The sequence below is a fragment of the Parambassis ranga genome, chromosome 8 (assembly GCF_900634625.1).
Source record: "Parambassis ranga chromosome 8, fParRan2.1, whole genome shotgun sequence".
Taxonomy (NCBI): Eukaryota; Metazoa; Chordata; class Actinopteri; family Ambassidae; genus Parambassis; species Parambassis ranga.
In genome coordinates this window covers 6,089,872-6,109,720 of record NC_041029.1, presented here as the reverse complement: position 1 = coordinate 6,109,720, position 19,849 = coordinate 6,089,872, and the positions used below count along the sequence as shown (strand labels likewise).

Here is a 19,849-nt window from a genome sequence, read left to right as displayed (position 1 = left end):
ATAAGGGCATTTATTTTGAACAAAATACTAAAGTATCATGGGCTTTTGGAAAAATAACCAGGATGAGTTTTCCTGCAATTTTATTCAGAAAGTGAGAACATCATCTGATGTTGTTAACACAATGAATCCATACAATTTGGTAGAACTATACATTATTTTTGAAAGGAATCTTTAGTAATAAATCAGCACTATACACTATTCCTATACATACAGTACATGTATGCACACTATGCAACTGAGAGTCATCGACTGTCCTTTTTATACTGCAGCTCCGATTCTCTATGGCTTAATTTAGCTAATTGCACACAGATGGCAGCAGCAAGCAGATGCACTTATCTCATCACGCCTCAGCACAGGTGGTTCACTCAGCTGCCGATTTCACTCCGATTGCTCAGAGTCACCTAAGGACTTGATATATATATATATATATGTGAAAGATGAAGTCCTTTTCTACGTCCAGATAACTGCATTTAAAAGAAACAACCATATCTGTTTCTACATTTTTGCTGGGCCTTCCCTACAGTGAGGACTGAATTCAATCCTGTGGGGTTCTCAGCTCTGTTCTTTGTGTTTGATTTTGTGGCATGATTGTAGCCTCTGTAACCTTTGCGTGGAAAATGCCAACATAGTGACAGTACAGTAAAGTAAATAGCTTAATAAAGAGACATCACAATTTAATCAGCCATAAAAAGCTGAAAGTTTTTGTAACCACGGTATCCCTTTCTCTTTTCTCTCAGATTTTAGACAGAAAAAATGGTGAGATTGAGGAAGTGAAGAGCCTGTACCGGGACAAGCTGAGAGATGCAGAGGAGAGGATCCATAAGCTGGAGAAGAAAGGTGAAAGGTCACATGATTGCAGAGTTAACTGGAGGGTTGTTTATTCTCGTGTCTTTGAACACTCGGAGTAAAAAGCCCTGAAAGATACAGTTCACAAGAGACTGTGCTGGTGTAGAGTGATGTTCTCCAGCTGTGAAGCTCAATCTAAAATATAATCGCATCTTCTTCTTCATGGCTGATTATGTTTTCCTCTGTCTTACTCCTCTCTATTCCGCTCGTTTATCTGTCTCTAAAAGCATTCGAAGAAAAACATATAAACTTGGCAAAGAGAAGCACTGCTCGCCATTTGATAGAAGTAAAATCTTTATTGACTTTGATTTACTGACAGCGCATCAAGGAGTGCATGTCTGTGTGGGTCCATCTGTTCATACCCCGAGGCAGGGCCCAACTGCTCTTTGTATGTTTGTGTCTGTGCTCTTCCACAGTTCAAAGTGTGCTGCGGGAATCCCAGGTCATCTGCGAGAGCAAAGACAAGCAGATTGCGGAGTTGAAGAAGATGTCGGATCAGAGCGCCGACTCTTTAAAAAACGAGTGGGAGAAGAAGGTATGAGGATAAATCCAAGGGTTGGGATATTCTGCAGCCTAACACAGTGTCAGCAGCCCTGAGCCAGAGGAAGGCTGTTTGTTAGCATGACACAGAGAAGAGGCATGGAGTCAGGCTGTCCTCCGTGCAGTGTTTAAGTCGGTGTGGGTGAATTGTCTTTTCACTCTGATAACTCTAGCTGCTCAATAAGATTCTAATGAAGTTTACACAGATCCCTTTAGGGCTGCTTAGTATGTGGGGAGCAACAATTTTTCTCAGATGCAGCAATCATAAATGATTTTAAACCTCTTTAAATAAGCAAGATGGTGGATATATAAAGAAATAGACTTTACTAACTCATAGATCATATAGAGTGGATTTAAATTAAGCCATATATTAATAGCCTGATGTATTTTTTTTCAATTGTTCTCAGCACCGACCTCTGTCTGACTGTCTTTTCTTGTGCACGAGTTTACTGTAACTTGTGACACCTCCTGAACCCATTCATATGTTTGTACTGATGTGGTTGCACCACACCATTTTTTTTGTGTAACTTTTGCAAATGAAGCAGCGGTGAGAAAGAAACACAAAGAGATTGTGATGCTGTAAACGAAACCTGAGGAGAAGATGCTAGGAAAGTATAGCTGAAACAAAGTTAAATAGAGCAAAGCCTTGTAAAAAACAAGAAGATCTGTGACTTATCGTTATGCTGTTCTCTTGTAGCTGCATGCTGCTGTGACAGAGATGGAGCAAGAGAAGTTTGAATTGCAGAAGAAACACACAGAGAATATTCAGGAGCTGCTGGACGACACTAACCTGAGACTGGCTAAGATGGAGTCTGAGCATAACGCTCGATCACAGGCAACAGTGAGTACAGCAACAGGGATATGTGAGCGTGCTCGTGTGCTCATAGAGCAGATTTACTCAGGCACTGTACGTTTTTTAAGCGTTGATTGTGTTCTTTGGCACAGACTCTGAATAAAGAGATGCATTTGAAATGTTTACATCTGTCAATTTTCAATCATTAAGCAGTGGCCCACAACACACTGTGGCCGAAATGAAAGGAGACATCCTCTAACCTCTGGGCGAGGATGACTTGCATATTTTATGTCTGTCGTCTCGATAAAGGTCTTTGATCCAAGTATGTATTAAATTTTAGCCCTTGCTCTGATTGTGCTCAAAGATGTGCACGCATATATACGTAGCTTGCACCCAAAGCCACGGTTTATTTGATGGACTAAGGTTTTAAGTGAAATTGTGCACATTTCATTAGTCGGGGATCATCAACACTAGAGGCCAGTCGAACGCACTGCTTCATAAAGAGTGTTGATATCAGTATCGGCATACATGGGCTGTCATACGCATCACACATACCCACATATTGCTTCTGGCCTTAATCTGTCAACAGGCCCACATTTAAGAGGCATCAAACAGTAGAATGTGCAGGGCTGATGGTAAGGCCCCTCTTTTAATAATTAAGGACAGACAAGGTCCAAGAGAAAGAAAAGAGGCCTCTGTCACTGTAAATTAGCTGCTCTCCTGCTGTGAGGTTGGGCTGACCTACGCACATACTGAGTTGGGATGTTCAAAGTGGACTTTATCTCACCACCTCTATTAGTGTCTCCAGGTTTAATCCTTTGCTGCTGTGTTGTATTCTGTTCAAAGTAGCTTTAGTTTTCCGATTTCAGATCTTTTTTTTTTTGGTTGAATAATCAGTCCCCCGCACTTCACACTGACCTTTAAGAGGTCACTGAGGTCAACAACCTCAATGACTTTCAGTGACCCTTGACAACATTAAACCTCACCAACTCTCAGCGGCCCTGTAAGAGGTTAAAATGCCTCCAATCTGTGTTGGAGTTCAAAAAGATGTTCAGATTATACTCTACAGTGTTTAAACAAACTTAAAGATGTATTTATTAGATACTTGTTCCTCAAGTCTGCACCATCTCTTGTGGCTTCTTACCTCCATACCCCTTTTACTGGCCTCTATGTCATACTTGACTTTGAACCACAATAAACATGCAAACACACAACCCTCTGGAAATGGCAGCCTTCCAGTTGCTGGCCTTTTTTCTGAAATAAAAAAAGGCTATGAAAGGTCATCCATCATATTATATGACCTTTTTTTGTTACAGCTTACATGTTCTTTTCCTCATCTTCAAAGTGAGTATCACTTTTAATTCTTTGAAGAGGTGCGGAGCTCATAATGTAGCTTGTACAGTGTAATCTGTTCTTCACACAAAGTAATTCTCTTTCTAACGCACCTAATTAGGGCACGTAGAGTGTGTCCAGGTGTGCCCAGTCCAACTTCAATATGGATACCTTCTTCTCATCTCATGCCAGAGAGCTAAGCGTCAGCACGCGTCCCCGTGCAACACAGGCCCCTTGTTCCTTTTCATAACACCCTGCACTGCTAACACAAAGACAAAAATCTCTCTCACCAGCCTCACCGGGCACCGCTCTCATACTCTTTTTCAAACACACTGTTCCCTTCTCCCTTCCCTCTCGTCATTCCACCTTCTGTCATCGCCTGCCTCTGTCATCGTCTAGATCAACTAGCGTGCTCCATCTTTAATCATCGCCTTTATCAGCCTGCCCACACTGCATTCCGTGCTGTCATATGTACACACAAAGACACACATGTCCATGCTGATAGACTGTAGGCAGAGAACAGTGCCGGAAGAAGAAGCTGTCAGCTTCTTCAGCTGGACTTTGATCATTGTCTTTATTGAAAATCAAAATCCTGATTGAGCTTTTGACATTGTATTTGTGTACAAACAGAGACAACTAATTTCAGACCTAAGCACAAGCACTACATTTTAAAATGTATAAACTGTAATATTTAATATTTAACAGTTGGCAAAATCATTTAAAACTGAGCATCATACAGGCTCAAACATCAAGTCAGCTGCACCATTAGCTGCATTCCTCCATGTTTCCAACCAGATTTCTCTGTCTAAAAGTATGCAGTTTCCTGACCTGTGACATTTTCTCACACTAGCACCTTCATTGGTTCAAGCAGTTTGGTTTTGTGAGGGATTTTTTGTGCATTGTTTTGTTTCAGGAGCGAATGGTACGTGAGCTGGAGCTGCGGGTGAAACAGCAGTCAGCGGAGGTGGAGAAGGGCAACGCGCTGCGTCACAAGCTGACACAAGAGAAGGCCCAGTTGGAGATCCATATTGCTTCCATCAGCGCTGAACTGCAAGAAGATAACAGACGGTATGGAACTGTATTGACAATAGAGAAATATACTTGACGTCTGTTGTTCTCAGACATTTAGTCTGAATCAAACTGTGTGCAGGATTGTGATCCTGCAGAAGGAGAAGGAGCAGCAGAGTGAGCAGCATGAGCAGACCATACGCAAACTCCAAGCCAGACACGAGACTGACATCAGCCACTTACATCAGGAGCATGCTCTGTCTGCTGCGAAGGTTTACAATACCACAACCCATCCACCTCTTTCTGAAGGCTGCTAAATGATACAAGACACAAAATATTTACCAGACTTTGTCCTTGTCTCTTTCAGGCCTCTGAGGTGATGGAAGGATTTGAGAAAACCATGGCTCAGATCAAACAGCAGCTCATGGAGAGCGAGCATCAACGGCACCAACAAGTCAGGGTATGATTTGAGTGGTGGTGGTACGGATGTGATGTGGATGTGATGTGTCATTTAATGTGTTTAACTTTCTTTTAGGATCAGGAGATAAAGTTTCAACAGGAAAAAGATGAACTACTGATCAACTGTGAGAAAAAGGTAGCGTGACAGTCCAGCTTGGACTGGTGGTTCCTTTTTTTTAAGATTTAAGTCTGGCCTCATAAAAATCTTAGACTGTTTGTCAAAGTCGGACATTTGTCCTGTCTGAAGTATGCTCTGTCAGTTGCCTGTAATTGCCTCTGCTTTTGTGCAGCTCTTTACTTTTCAGAGACCCTTAATCGAGCCATAAAGCGCACAGGCCATTGTTAATGATCTAAGAGACCAGGCTAGACTTTTAGGCTAGGATCAAATTTAAAAGGCCACACTGCACATGGGTCATCTTCAAAGTGCCACATCTACAAATAATGTGTGTGTGTGTGTGTGTGTGTCTGTGTGTCTGTGGCAGGCTGGCACACACATGCTCCTGGGACGGATACACCTGCAAAAACTTAGCAGGCCTCTGTGCTCTCTATTCAGGGTCAGGGAGAATTTAAATTAAGCTCCTCTCAGTAGTTTGGTTTTGATGTCTGGTTTTTATTCTATCCTTGTAATCAACCTGGAGAGTTTCTGTTTTTCCTGCTTTCTGTCTTGTTCTTTCTTCTGCAAGGTGACATAGAATGAAAACACTAAAGGAAAAAAGTGTATTGTTCATTTTCCTTGTTGTTTTTTTATTTTTTTTTTTGCTGGAAAGATATGTCTTTCCACAACTAAGGAGTAGAAAATGAGACACGTGAAATAGACTCGGTATAGTATCTGGACACAAGAAAGGCCCATATGGCAGCTATAGATCCAGACCGAGAGGCCCTGTAAGCAGGCTGATAGGCTCAGATGGTACTTTTGATGGGGTGACGGAGAGACGAGACGAGTCCAGATGCACAAGGTCAAAGGCAGGAAAGGTTTCTTGAGTGATGTTTGATGGTGTCTGTTATTGCACTCGCTTACGCCTCTCTCTTTTACTCCCTTTCTCTCTCTCAGATTTTGGCGGTTCAAAGTGAGGCAGAGAAAGAGAAAACAGAGGCTAAGAGGAAGACAGCCAAACTGGAAGATGCGCTAAGGTACAGTGAATTGAAGAAGCTGTCATAAAGTACCATAAAGATTTCAAATATTTTGTGGTGTAAAAAAATGTGCATCCTTTTATTCAACTGTTTTCCATAGAAATCAGAGGCATAACACCAGCATTTCAGCTGATAATTTGATATTATCCTCAAAGTTCCATGTGCATGTATGTGTGCTGTTTTACAGTCTGTACTGAAATAACCCCTTTTGGTCTTGAAATTCACATCTCATCATCATATATCATATTAGTGAAGAATAATATTTATTTTATACTGATTAGTATCACACATTTGTGCCATGACTCTGAGGCTTCAGACTTTATTAGAAAGTTGTTTATGTCTGCTGACTTAGATCTTTGATCTTTGATAAGAACCGTGTGCATGAATTCTGATTTAAGGTGGAGTTTGGCTTTAACAAGCCAGCCTTCGCACACTCTCTTTGATCTTATTTTATAACTGAGTGTAGTGCTGTTGGAGATGAGAACCTGATAACTTTTAAACTCTTTTCACACACAAAAAAAAAGTAAGACCTGGTCTTTGTCTGCATTGGTATTGTGTACAATCACCATTCCCCCTTATATAGTATCACAGTTTTTTTTCTGTTCCAGCTTCGATGATGGAAATGTGACAAGCAGGTAGAATTTTTGTTGATTGGTGTTTGTGATCTCCTTACTAAAGCTGGTCACCTTATTGCTCTTACCGTTATAGGTAGGGTAGGAGATTTCATTCTGATGCACTTTTTGTTAAATTAGTGTAACTTCTCTTTACAATCCGATAGCAACCAATTAGTTCGGCAGTTTCGCAATAAAACAAAGAATATGAATCATCTGTGGAAGCTATAAAACACTAAAACCATCAGCCAATCCTCCAGGTGGACCCTGCGCAGAGTATTGGCTGGTTGTCACTCTTCCTGCTCTGTGCGCACCAGAGAGGTACGTGCATGATGGCCGAAGTCACAGCTCGTCTTCAGGTGATGCGCATCCATGTGATTGGAGGCATGGCTTCGGGGTGAGCTCCGAGAGAAAGGGGCGTGTGTTTACTTTGGAAATCTGGCTGACTCTTGAGTTTTCAAAATCTCCTACCCTATCTTTAAGCTTTACCGTACGTATTCTACTGAAAGCCTAGACTTCAACAGACTCCAGTTGAACCAGCCAGTATAATCCAGTTAGTAATTAATGCCATAAAGAACCATATTACTTGGCCACAAGACAATTACAGTTCCTGGTAAAACTATAATGTGTTTAGCACAACACCAGTTCAGCCCATTTAACAACATAGGTAGGTCGGTAGGTGTTTTTTCATTGCACTAACTCAAGAACATGTCTCACTGTAGAGCAAATTACACCCTGCAGTGGATGCACCCTAGCTAATGTATCCTCATAGGATAGACAAGAGGGCTGAAATTTGTACTGAGATACTCTTTATTGGTAGTCTTAGACACATTTTAAGTGGCCTGCACAAACAAGAATAAATCTTGAGGACGGAATTGTACTAAACTGTATTGCTTGGTTATTCTTGCAGCTTCTTTGTGTTCCTGTCATCTTGATGTAATTAACTTTGCAGTTTCTTGGCATTGAGTCTTCAGCGTAAATATCACAAAGGGACATTGATGGCTGTGCCTGCCTATTGTTTGCTTGTCATTGTCATCCCAGCAACAGAGAACAAGCTTAAACGCAGCTGACAGATCCGTTTGTGCATAAATTATCCTTGTTGTTAGTATCAGTAACGAGCCGTCATTTCCTCGCTTAGTGTTAAACACTGAGAAACGGCAAGTGGCCCATCGGGCTCTTAGCTAATTAAGTACTCAGGCTCCACACACACATACACAAACACTCTAAGCAGTCTGATGTCTGCTACCTGCCTGCTGCCGTGGCAACACCGAAGGCCTTTAAAGGCGATCCAAGAGAACTTCAAAGTAAAAGCAGGACTGCACATGGGTTTGTGTTAGTGTGCTTGTGTGTGTGTGCACATATGTAAAGATGGGAGTAGTGCTGCTCAAGATGGCTCCTCTGTTAATCCATGCAAAATACTGCTCTACATTCTACATGTTAATAATCCAAGACAATTATTTATATGTTGTCAATATCCACGTATCAAATAGCATATCACCTTGTCCTGCTATGCAAATAAGCATTGCTGTATCAATTTGAGTTCTAGGTCTGCGTTACTATAGCAACAACAACAGAAAGCACGACAAAGCTGTGCAGAGAACAAGTTTTCCTTCTCTTCTTTCATCCCAACGTGCCTCAGATCATTACAGGGCATTAGCATAGAGATGGAGAGATACAAGGGGGTTTAAAGAGAGGAGGAGCTCATCTGGGGAACAGCTTGCCTGCTTTTGCAACAATGACCTCCAAATTCATCCAAATTTAAAAACATCAGAAAACCACCTGGATGTTGAAAGTTGGAAAATAAAAAAACAGCAGCCACATTTCTAGAATATTTCCTGTCTTTGAGTTTTGTTTTTTTTCCCCTCCATACCATCCTTCCTGTAGCATGGCATCTTGCAGGCCTTATCCAACAACATGTGCACTCTATGGTGTGGTGTGGCTTAGGGCTGTAGTGGCAGTGTAGCTGTGTAGTGTTTGGCTCACACTGATTGCTTACACTTTAGAAAAGCGTCCACTTTAGGGAGCTGAAAGCAAAGTGCGCTTATGTTTACAAGTGACTGGAGTCTGACTGTGTGAGTGAGGAGTCACACACACTCATGGATTGGATGTTTCATGGTTTAAAGTTTCTTGCTTTTCTTCTATTGTTTCAATTACATGTTTTCTGTAAACTCTCCCGTTGCACCACCGAGCTGCAACTGTTTATTTTGCAATCAGCTCCTGGCAAGTTATTGTTGCAGATTATATGTGTCGCTTTCTCTCCAACGTGTCATTGTTCACTCTTACAGTGTTTGTGTATGCATGCCCACATGCATGCATGAAATAGAGCCCCCATCACGCATGCCCCTCTCCTCTTAAAGGTGAAGGATCCATCCAATATGTTCTTTCAAGTTACTTTGTATGTGTGTGTGCACATACATACTCTATCTGTGTGTGTGTGTCTTTGAAGTGGTCTTATCTTTCCCAGCATTCCTCTCCCATGACAGGAAGGGATGGAGGGGAAGCAAGGTGGTGGTCCGGAGTGGGACCAGAGGAGAGCTGAGCAGAGGCTCTGCAGCCAGTTAGTGTTCAGGTGCAGGCGCAGGTGGAGGTATGGATCCTGCATATTGAAAAGCTTCACCGGGGCTCAATATTTACTCCCATGGCAACTGCATTAAAAAGGGGGAGTTGGATGGGTTCACTGTCAATGTGATACCAAAGACCTCACAAAAGGAAAATTTTAAAGAGCTCTGGGTTCAATAGTCCAGTGGTTCTCTTGCACTGCAGACAGTCCTGCAGTAAATTTTACTAGTATAGCCTCGCAAAATTGCTCAAATATGTGGCTCCAAGTTAATTGGGGTGTTGAGCTTAGTATCAAGAACCACAGAAGGAATGTCTAAATGTCTAGGCTGTATTTTTCTTTTTGAATATTGAATAAAATGATCTACGATGAACCAGATAATTATTTTGGGAAAAAAACGAATTCACTGTTGAGCTGTAATTTGTCATATCTGATCATCTTATTTCACGTAATACTTGCCCCAGCTGATAGTTTGACATTTTCATATCCTGCTGTAATTGCCTTGTCTATGCCTACATAACCAAACTTGACATTTTTACATTAAGTTATTGCCTACAAATATGCACTGACACTGTGAAATCAGGCTCATTTAACTGATGCTCTGAAACAACTCAATCCTTCCAGCTTCATTTTCCACTGTATTATGTTCGGGATATGTAAATACATTATGTTTACTTTAGGGACCCGTGCCTAGTTGATTTAGCATATTATGTTGTAGTCTGCATAATTCATGAAGCCAAATAGCATTTAAATACATGGCAAAGGCAAGAAATCTGATTTTCCGAAATATGTCACGAGGAGAATCTCTCTTATCTTTTCTCTTCTTCTTTTTCTTATACACTATATTTTCTTGACTTGAGCTTTTTATGTTTTTTTCATTAAGAATTGATCAATTTTTCTGTTTTTATTTGTTTTGTGTTTTGTTTTTCTGTAGGCTTATGTGTTTGTATTCTCTGTATGGGGTTATAGAAAAGTAAGTCCCATGTTAATTCTGAAAAATTGACTTTTTAGTAACACACACACACACACACGTGATGTATAACATATATATATATATATATATATAATCACACACACACCCGTTTATCCACCCACACATTTGTACTGTTAGCCTGCACTGCACCAGATTCTTCTTCATCCTTCTCTCCTCTCATGGGTGTTTAGATGTCTTTGAGGAAAGACGCAGTAATGAGTGTGAGGTAACGCCACTGGTTTCCTCTCCATTATTAATGGCAGACAGTTTGGATAGATTTTTACATTAGATAGATTTACATTAAGAGCCATCCAGCTTGGTTTGGTCTAACAAGGCCTGTCCAACAAGTGGCCATTTGTGCCTTGAATTCTCAGCCTTGGTGTTCCTGTTTGGGGAAAAGTCCAGGAAGCAAGAAGAAAAGTGTCCTGCTAAAGTGGTACGCTAGCTCCGTAGCACCATGTGCTATACCAATGGCGAGCCATGTTAGTGAGCTGCTTAGCATTGTTCATTTGTTGGATAAAAAGGGAACCGTCATGTCTCATAGATTACACAGAACTGAAAACACCAGAATAAAAACTATCGATTCAGTTGTTTCCATTCTAAATTTATGTGCCTGGTATAAATAGCTTCAGTGAAGAACATGAAGTCTTAAGATTAAATTAAGACTCAATGATTGTGTAACACTGATGCAGATGTGGCTGAGAGACGATGCCTCATTCTTTTTGCATTGACGGCTGCTTCGTTTCATGTCTTAAAGTGAGATGCTGTAATAAACAGTCCACATTTGTTGGCAGTTTTAAAGCAATCCAGCTCAATGATGCTCTGTTTGCTATGCTCTCTCTTCAGCTCTTTCTGTCTTTAATATTTTCTCGCCCTTGTGCTATCTCTCGTTTGTGTTCACTTATTTGTGGTCTGTCTCTTATTCTGTGTCTGTTTCTCTCTCTCTCTCTTTCTCTCGTTCTCTTTCTCTGGGGATGCGGATGAAAACCAAGCCTGTTTTATTTTTTTTTTCAGAGGGAGCTGAATTTTTCAGTTTTGCATTTTCTCTCTCTTTTTATGTGCTCCCCCTTTTTTCAGGCCCCTTTGATGTGTCTGTGGATTCGTTATCATTCCGTTTGGATGAGCTCACAGACGCAGATGCGCGGGCGCTAGCATGCACACACACACACACACACATATGTGCATGCGCTCTCGCTCTTTTTCTTTTTTTATACTAGAGACCAGAGGCATCCACATGCAAACATGCACTCTAGTCTGTTTGTCAGTCTTTTCCATGTGCTGCTCCACCCACATCACAGCACATACAGTTCTTAAATACCCTGCTTACATGAAAAGAATATTTGCATAAGCAATTAGAGTTTCTTCTGTGTGCGCTGACTTCAATGTGTACTCTTAGTATTAACTGTACGTGAGTGCATATGACTCTGTATATCCATGGTGGTGCACACTCACACAGGCTGCATGTGGCATGGTGTGGTCAGGGCAGTCCGGGAAACGCCGGCATCCTTGCACACCCCTCCTGTCTGCCAAGCGGCTGGATGGCGGAAGCTCTTTCGCCCTCTCTGGTACAAACACTCCTCTCTCTCTCTGCGTCTCCCTCTCTTTCTTCCTCTTTAAACAGACGTTTGGATTGAGGGATGAGAGAACTTCCTCTTTAGAGAAGGTACATCTTTAATTTGAGCCTCCTCTCCTTCCACTTTCCTGACCAGAGATCCATTTAAAGCCAACGGGCCGCCCTGGCGCTGGCCCTTGTCTTCCTTTCCCTCTCTATCCCTCCCTTTCCAGGCCTCCCTGACTTTTTCTCTGTCCTCTCATCTCACCCTCATTGCTCTGTTATTGATGGTGACATGCTGTCTACTGCTCTAGTGACCACACACACACACACACACAGTGTATGTAGTTATTCTCCCTGAAGTTGCCATGTGTTCACCTGCTCTCCTCAGCTTTAGAGCCTGATGTTTCAATCTGTCACATACTTGGAAGCTGGCTGCAGTGGGTTTTTCGTGGTGTCCTCAGAGGTGTAGGCCCAGCAGCCAGCTCTGACGTAGTCATAGCGCATTCCTTGAGTTGAGTTGTCAGTCACGCAGTGAGTTTGGGACTCAGGCTCACGAACAAAAGCCTGTGAACACACACCCGCGCACACATAGATGCGGGCTCCATGGTTTTTTCTAGCGAGACACACACCCAATTCATTTTTTGCCTTTTCTTGGAAGTTTAAAAAACTTGCTATTTCTGTGACATCCTCTTTTGGATCTTTCTCTCTCTTTCCTCTTTTTGCTTTCTTAGTCTCTTTGTGTCTGTGTGAATCCGGAAGGTAGTCATGAAACAAGACTGATTAATAATTACAGAGTACACAAAAATTGGGAGAGGGAGGGAGAGAAAAAATGTTTCTTTGTTGTTTGATGTCCAACATGAGAGAAACCAAAATTACAAAGAGACAGAACACTATAAAGAGGAGCGAAAGCTTGCACATTCCTTTCTCAATTCTCTGCTTTTGTTCTTTGCTTTTTTAATGGCTCCTTTGGATTTTGCTTTTTTTTCATCTCCTAGTTATTATGAAGTTGTTGCCTAGTTTATGAGAAGGAATTAATCATTTAATAAAACTGTAAACTTAGTTTTCTCTGATTTGTGTGCTTTTGTAGCTGCATACATGTGCACACTTGACAGTTCTTCACTATGAAATACTTCAACGTGTTCACCCCCCCCCTTCCTCCATTGTGTGCTTGTTATAATTTAGTTATAGTTGTAGCTCTAATTGGTTTAAAGTCTCACCCATTGGCCAGAGTTGCATTCTTCCTCCTCCATGTCTGTCCAGGGGGAATAATTATCCATACCCTGTTAGAGTATTAATTTACAAGTAAGCCAGAGAAATGTGCACTGACACAAGGAGACGTGCACAGCCAGGCATACTCTCTCCTGCTGATATTGTCATGCGTTAAAGAGACGACTGGTTGGATGAAGTGGAACCTACAAAGCTTATTATTTAGAGGAGGGGTTGCACTCCTATTTTCACACTTTAATAATATTTAATTAGAAGAATTTGTTGTACTAGATCATTTGCATGCACTAGTTTGAGCACATATTACTGATGTAATATGGTTTTATGCTGCTGTCCGCCTTCGTGTGTGATATGTGTTGTAAAATGTGGATGCTGAGTCCACAGCTTTGAATACGAGCACGCATCATGTCTTTACATGTCAGCTCTGTGATTGAATGGCAACCTGGATGTACCTTTGTTCTTGCCCAATGTCAGCTGGGTATGACCCTTACAGAATAATATGTATAATAGATAATACACCTAAATTGGCAAACACCCCACAAAAATAAAGCCTTCATACTCGTCCTTTACTTCTAGCGCTGTCATTACCCTCTATCCATCCATCCATCCATCCACCCAGTCACACGCCTGTCACCCCCACCACACACACACACACACTCTGTGGGCTAAGCTTGACAGGTGCTTGGTTGACACTGTATATGACGATGAGACTGGGCCTGCTGGCTGGGCTCTGACAGTTCTCAGTATGAGGCTGTCCCCCTCAGTATGCCTGTCAATCCCCTCTGCTTGCAGCTCTATGACCTGACATTTGCCAGCAATAGCAGCAGTGGAAGAGACACACACACATGCGTCAATTTGATAGAAGCTGTCGAACCGTATGTAGAAATGTATTCACTACTTTTGGTGTAACACGTTAAAAGTGAAAATAATTGTCATGTAGACTCTACAAAGATGTCAAAGTTTGAGGAAGAAATCGTTAAGCAAGACTTAAATTGTGCGTGAAAGAAATGCATTATTTTCAGCTTCTGCTTTTGGCATGTGTCTCCACAGTTTCTTAGCAAACTGTTGCATGAAGTTGTGTTTCTATGGCTCAATACGCTGCATTCATTTCTCTGTGTGTTTAAAGGGAAATGGAGAGCCAGTTGGACAGAGCCAGAGACGGCCAAAGACAGCAGATCCTGCAGGCAGATATGGCACTGGAGCAGTTCAAAAAGCAGGTGGAGCTCAGCTCGGAGAGGGCCTATGCTGACATGAAACTCCAGGTCAGATTTACACACATAAAGCATACAAACCACTCTACATGCATCTTAATTTGGGCTCTATATTATATGTCAGATTGCGTCACAAGTCTGCTACACAGCTGTACCCATGCTCTCCTGGTTTCTGTTATTCGAAGGCATTCTGCATCCAGTCAGCCTCTAACATTCACACTGCACATGTTTCAAACAGACACACTTACATAGTAACACAATAGAGAGACAATGAAGACTCACACAGACTGGATTTTGCCTCAGAGATTAGGGCACCACGCTGGCTGTGCATGAATTCCTCTATATGCCTTCCGCTTATTGTTCCTCTCTCGCTCCCCTCCACTCGCTGTTTAATGCCGTTATATACTACAATAGGTCATTTTCCATAACCCTTTAACTGCTCTTATATTGAAAAATGTACATGTGTGAGCCAAGAACATTTTCATCCTCGGGCCATTTTGGCTCATTTATTCAATCCAAATGAATGAAATGATTTATAATCCTGCTCGTTAGGCAGGTGCCTTCATTTCTCCGCCGTTACACATTGACCTTACTTCCCGTCAGTGGGTGCGACGTAGGATGGTCAGGTTGCAGCGGAGAACAGGTCGCACGCATTAAGCAGCCAAACTAATTAGTACGTCGGGCCTTCCTTACTTAATTTTCACTGTGTGGGCTGCAGCATATTGGAAGAGATTTCCAATCGATGCACTTTAAACTTCTGATGCTGTCTTACAAGTTGTGTAGCTATAGGCATTTCTGTTTAGCATTTTTGGCTATACTGTATTGACAAGGCTGCGCCAAGTGAGATCCTAAATGTATTAAAGGGCTGAGTGTTAGAGAGATTAGCAAGTTTTAGTTGCTGATTAGTAAAGTTTTTCACCTAATCAGTGCACTGGGGGCACATGGTGTGTAAGGAAATGAGAATTTGTGTGGGAGTTGATGAAGTTTGTGCAGACATAATTGTGGTCACGCAGAGCAACCTGTATTTCCCCAGACTGAATAATAAATGCTGTATTGTCGTATCTTGTATCTGAATCCTAAGAAAAACAGAGGAGGCCCACGAAGAAGCTGTCCTTTAACTTTTGAGTGATAAACCACTGTGTTCGGGGTGGAAGAAGTGCGATTGTGTTTGGATTGCAGCCACAACACTGACTATTTTTAAACATTTGTACAGAACTTGGGTTTGCTTTCTTGGTTGTTTCTTGAATACAGGCCTGCATTTTTTTTTTTGTACTTGGGCGGCAAGTCTTCTTTTCTGTGTACTTGGAAAATGTCTGTATTGGAGTATTTTTTTTCTCCTCCCACTCTTTTCCCCTCTTGTCATCCTTCCATCCTTTTGCTCATTCCTTCTTTTTCCCTTTTGAGCCCCTGGCATCCCAATCTCCAATCTGAATTTATCCTCAGCCCACATCAAAGCCATGGGAGAGAGGAGCAGTCTCTTCTGCATCCCTGTCATCCTCTCTCCTGCTTTTCCCTTCCCTCTGCTTCTCCTCCCCACCCCACTTGTGAATCGCTACATCACGTTCTCCTGCTAAGGCTTTAATGTTTCAGAAAGTACTTCAAAAGAAGTTTTACTCTCCTTTTTTCATCCTTCCATCATTCCTCTCATCTTCTCCCTCTCTCTCTGTCTGTAGATGGTGTTATATCTAAATGGATTATCTGCATCACTCCCTTTCTCTGTCTGTCTGTCTGTCTGTCTGTCTGTCATTCTCTCATTTTAAAATCAGCATCCCACTTTTAGACTGCACTTAAAGGAAAGAGTCTGCCCTATTTTTTTTTTTTAAAAGAAGCACCATACGGAATCAAATCTCTGTTGCGTGCATAGTTCAAAGGAGACTTCAGCATTTTAAATGGATTAATCAAAACACATTTAGCATTTGCTCAGTGTTACACACACAGAGCATAGCCGAAATACAGAGGGGCTTAAGTAAATTACATTTCCAATTGTTGCTGATTATCGTCACCTGAACAGGAAAATGTGCTGCCAGGAAGCCAGGAGTTAAGATAAATAATGTAAAAAGTGTTGCATCCTCCTGTTCACCAAGAGACAGAAGAATATGATGATAATGATTTACTGGCATATTTAATGCAGATTATCTACATTACACTTTGATGAATAGGTTAATATATTGATGCGCTGTTATTCCAGTGTCATTACATCCAGTGTTGATTACATTCCTTCCCGGTGGCAGTTCATTAATTTCAGATTAAAAGAAGAATATTAGTGCAGTATCACTTGGCTGCAGATGTATGGTGTTAGTTTGCTAGGTCTCATCTGCCTCTATTGGACATATTGTACTTGGGCTGAAACAAATCCATCTGATAAATGGATGTATACAAAGCTGTATGCTCGTAAACTGTTGTTTTTTTCATGTTTCAGATGGAGAAAGTAGAGGAGGACCTGATTCACTCCAAGTCCCTCAGGGAGAACCAAGCCAAAGAGTTCTCTCAGCAACTGGAGGCTCTCAGACAGAAATATGAGCAGCAGGTCAGTAGCTTTCGGTCCATGTGTGTGCGTACCTTTATCTCCATTTGTGAGTCATTCCTTGCGTCTGTGTTTAGCAGCCAGGAGGAAGGGATCTTCTTTTTCCTCCATCATCATCTTATTGTTATCTTTTCTTTATTATCAGGGGCCTGTTAGAGCCTACTAATGGGACTGACAACCATTTGGAATACTCATGTTATTCCTTCCCATCTGTTCCGACTGATTAATTTCTCATGATAAGGGACACGCTTTAGATTAAGCTTAGATTCCAGCTCAATAAATATCTTAAATATTGCAAATTGAAAAGTAATGCAATCTGCATAGATGCTTGGTTCACTTATCATCTAATCTCTGTCAGTCTTCTACAATTAAGAGTCAAGAAACCATTTTCACAATTTATTGAAATCTTGCTTGCAGACGGGGAGACACTAGATTCAAATACACAACCAAAAATGGACATTATTTGAAGCACTCAATGTCAGTATTTCTATTAGTATTTTAGTTTAACATGACAATTTTCAAAATAAAATGTAACATATAGTACTACTACAAATTTAATGGAACATAAGGATCAATAACCATGCATAGTAATAACTATATTCTAAGAAATGTATGCATTCACATTGCTCAATGATAAGGTAAAAAAAAAAAAAAATTGGAATCCCCATATATCGGTATGATACAGTGTGACCGTGTTGGGACCACAATAAGCCTTGGGAGGGAACCACCACTAACTGCTGTAACATCTCTATTTCCCCATCTGTATCCACCACATGATTGCTTTCCAAGCACCAAACCAGCACCCAACCTGTGTGCTAATAAGCATGCTAACACTCAGATGGAGTTTACGCTGCGTGTAATTGGCTGTAGATCGTTTTAAGTGGAGCGAATGAGGCCTGCGTTATTTTCGAGCAGCAGAGAAACTGCTGTCGGTTACTGATTTGTTTCATGGTTGAACATTTGTGTTTGTAATTATTATGCAGTTTATGAAAAAAAAAACAAAGATTTGAGCTTAAAGTGATGCATTGGAATCTTTCAAAACACAAGTTGAGGGAGAAGAACAAAACTAAATCTCAGAGGGAAAATGCTTACCAGCTTCCTGCTGCAAGGACATGTTGTCATAGAAATGTAAAAGTGGCGGTTAAACCAATAAAAAGATTATATTTAGATCTAAAAGACATTTCCATCTCCATGTAATGGTCCAGTAAATGTGAGGATTTATCAGCTACAAGGCATTGTTCTGAGGAATCGTAACATTCCATCTCTCGTCAAAAACACGCGATCAAAGATTTGCTGAAATATTCAAGTGACTATGATTATCATCTGCTGCTGCGCTAAGTAGGTGTGCAGTTGACAGTTGAAGACAACCACGTAGGGTTAGCAGCATATCAGGCAGGCTTTTGTCTTAAAGATAAAAAAACACATGAAAAGGAGGAACCTGCCTTTGTGACGATGTTGATAAGAGAGCTGGTGGCACTATCTACAGAAGTGTGTACAAAGAAATAGGAAATATCTATATGCACATGAAGATGTGTGATTATTCATAAGTTCCATGGAACACAATCATTTGATGCTGGATGCACACTATATAGATTGTTTTTATGCATTACTCTCTCACACATTCTTTGTAATGTTTGTCATGCCTACATGCATGCATCGGTGTCAAGGTAGTCCATTTCCAAAAGCACATTGCCTAATGGGTACTTCATCCTCCAAAGGACTCCTCGTTTGAAAGCTTGGCCTTCATAGACTGCTGTAAACATAGCAGCAGTAGTGGATAATTTCAAAGTTTATTCCTCCGCTGTTAAAGTTGCTGTATTTTGATGCAATCGATCTTTGAAAGATGCAACTCCCAAAGTTAAATTAGATTTTAAGTCAGGAACTGTGTAGGAATGAGTTGTAGAGGTGAGATCAAACTGGCATGAACTTGATCAATTAAGGTACCGCGAGAGCCTCATGCTTCACTTATTAATCTGAGACGATAAATAATAAAGGAGCATATCAAGATGCAAATGTATGGGTAACACAGAGACAAAGGTGGAGGGAAGATTCTGTACTCTGTGCCACAAGCCCAACAGTGAGGAAGAAGGTGTTTGTCCTTGTTCCTATGTCTTTTTTTCATGCACCCTAACCTCCCCTGCTGAGACCAGACAGGCCTTCTGTTCCACTCTCCTCTCCACCCTCCTTTTCCTTCCCAAACATTTCCCCGGGGTTGAAAGAAGCCCATTACCTCACTGTCCTGCCTCAGTGTCTGCTTATGTACACACACAACCATGTCAGCCCAGGCTGACAGGAGTCGTGCTGTGCAGTAACACCCCACCAGCTTTGTATTTATGGCACCAAGCTGTGCTATAACCCACTCAGTATTCTCTCATAAGCGCCACGCCGGTCCCTTTAAGAACATCAGCACCCAGCATCCTCCACTGCACACTGGCGCTACGTGATGTCACAACCAGGCTCCTTGCTGGGTCTGCTCTCTGTCATCTCTTCTCCTCTGCGTCTTTTTCTTTTCTGATTTTCTCACAATGGATGTATCTTGCCCATTTCTTTGTCCTTGTTTCACCTCAGAGTCCATTTTTTTCCTCCAGAACCCCCATGGCCCGAGACACTAAGCAGGAGCGAAGAGTAAGCTAGGATGTCCACCCCTTATTTCTGTTGCCGTATGTTCTGGTGTCCTGCTGGGGAGTTCTTGAAGCAGCTGACTGAGTCAGCTGTAACTTGCTCTGCTGTATGAATATGACTATCCCTGTGGGACTACATATTGTGGCCGTGGATCTGATTTTGTGTCTGTAAATGTCTTTGAACGGGGAATGCCTGTGGAATTCTATACACAGCATCGTCAGTGGAAGCATGTGGACAATGTTTCTCATACTCTGCTGGTCTACGGGGTGTACTGATTGTGTGTGTTTCCAGCTGTCATGCCATCAATGAAGCCAGAGGGGTAAAAATAATTAGATTCATCAATACCGTCTTTATTGCACTTTTTTTGAGTACATTTAGCAAAGCTCTCCTAAAAGCTGAAGAGTAAATTCTTGGCTGGCAAAATGAAGCGTCTATTGTGGCCTTCCTCTCAGTGCAAGGAACA

The 19,849-nt window shown here is 41.6% G+C and overlaps 1 protein-coding gene across 5 annotated transcripts in view; it reads left to right on the top strand.

The window, feature by feature from the left end:
• The window catches only part of cep112 (centrosomal protein 112), a 74,135-nt gene that overhangs the window by 16,237 nt on the left and 38,049 nt on the right, over positions 1-19,849 (top strand). For 3 of the 5 annotated variants that reach the window (XM_028411730.1, XM_028411732.1, XM_028411729.1), the window contains 11 exons: positions 738-837; positions 1,263-1,381; positions 2,084-2,227; positions 4,425-4,579; positions 4,662-4,791; positions 4,887-4,979; positions 5,055-5,114; positions 6,030-6,109; positions 6,718-6,744; positions 14,156-14,291; positions 16,660-16,767. In XM_028411730.1, the coding sequence (XP_028267531.1) occupies positions 738-837; positions 1,263-1,381; positions 2,084-2,227; positions 4,425-4,579; positions 4,662-4,791; positions 4,887-4,979; positions 5,055-5,114; positions 6,030-6,109; positions 6,718-6,744; positions 14,156-14,291; positions 16,660-16,767 (1,152 nt within the window). The remainder of the gene's footprint in view (positions 1-737; positions 838-1,262; positions 1,382-2,083; positions 2,228-4,424; positions 4,580-4,661; positions 4,792-4,886; positions 4,980-5,054; positions 5,115-6,029; positions 6,110-6,717; positions 6,745-14,155; positions 14,292-16,659; positions 16,768-19,849) is intronic. The other 2 variants (XM_028411734.1, XM_028411731.1) reach the window with 1 other exon arrangement.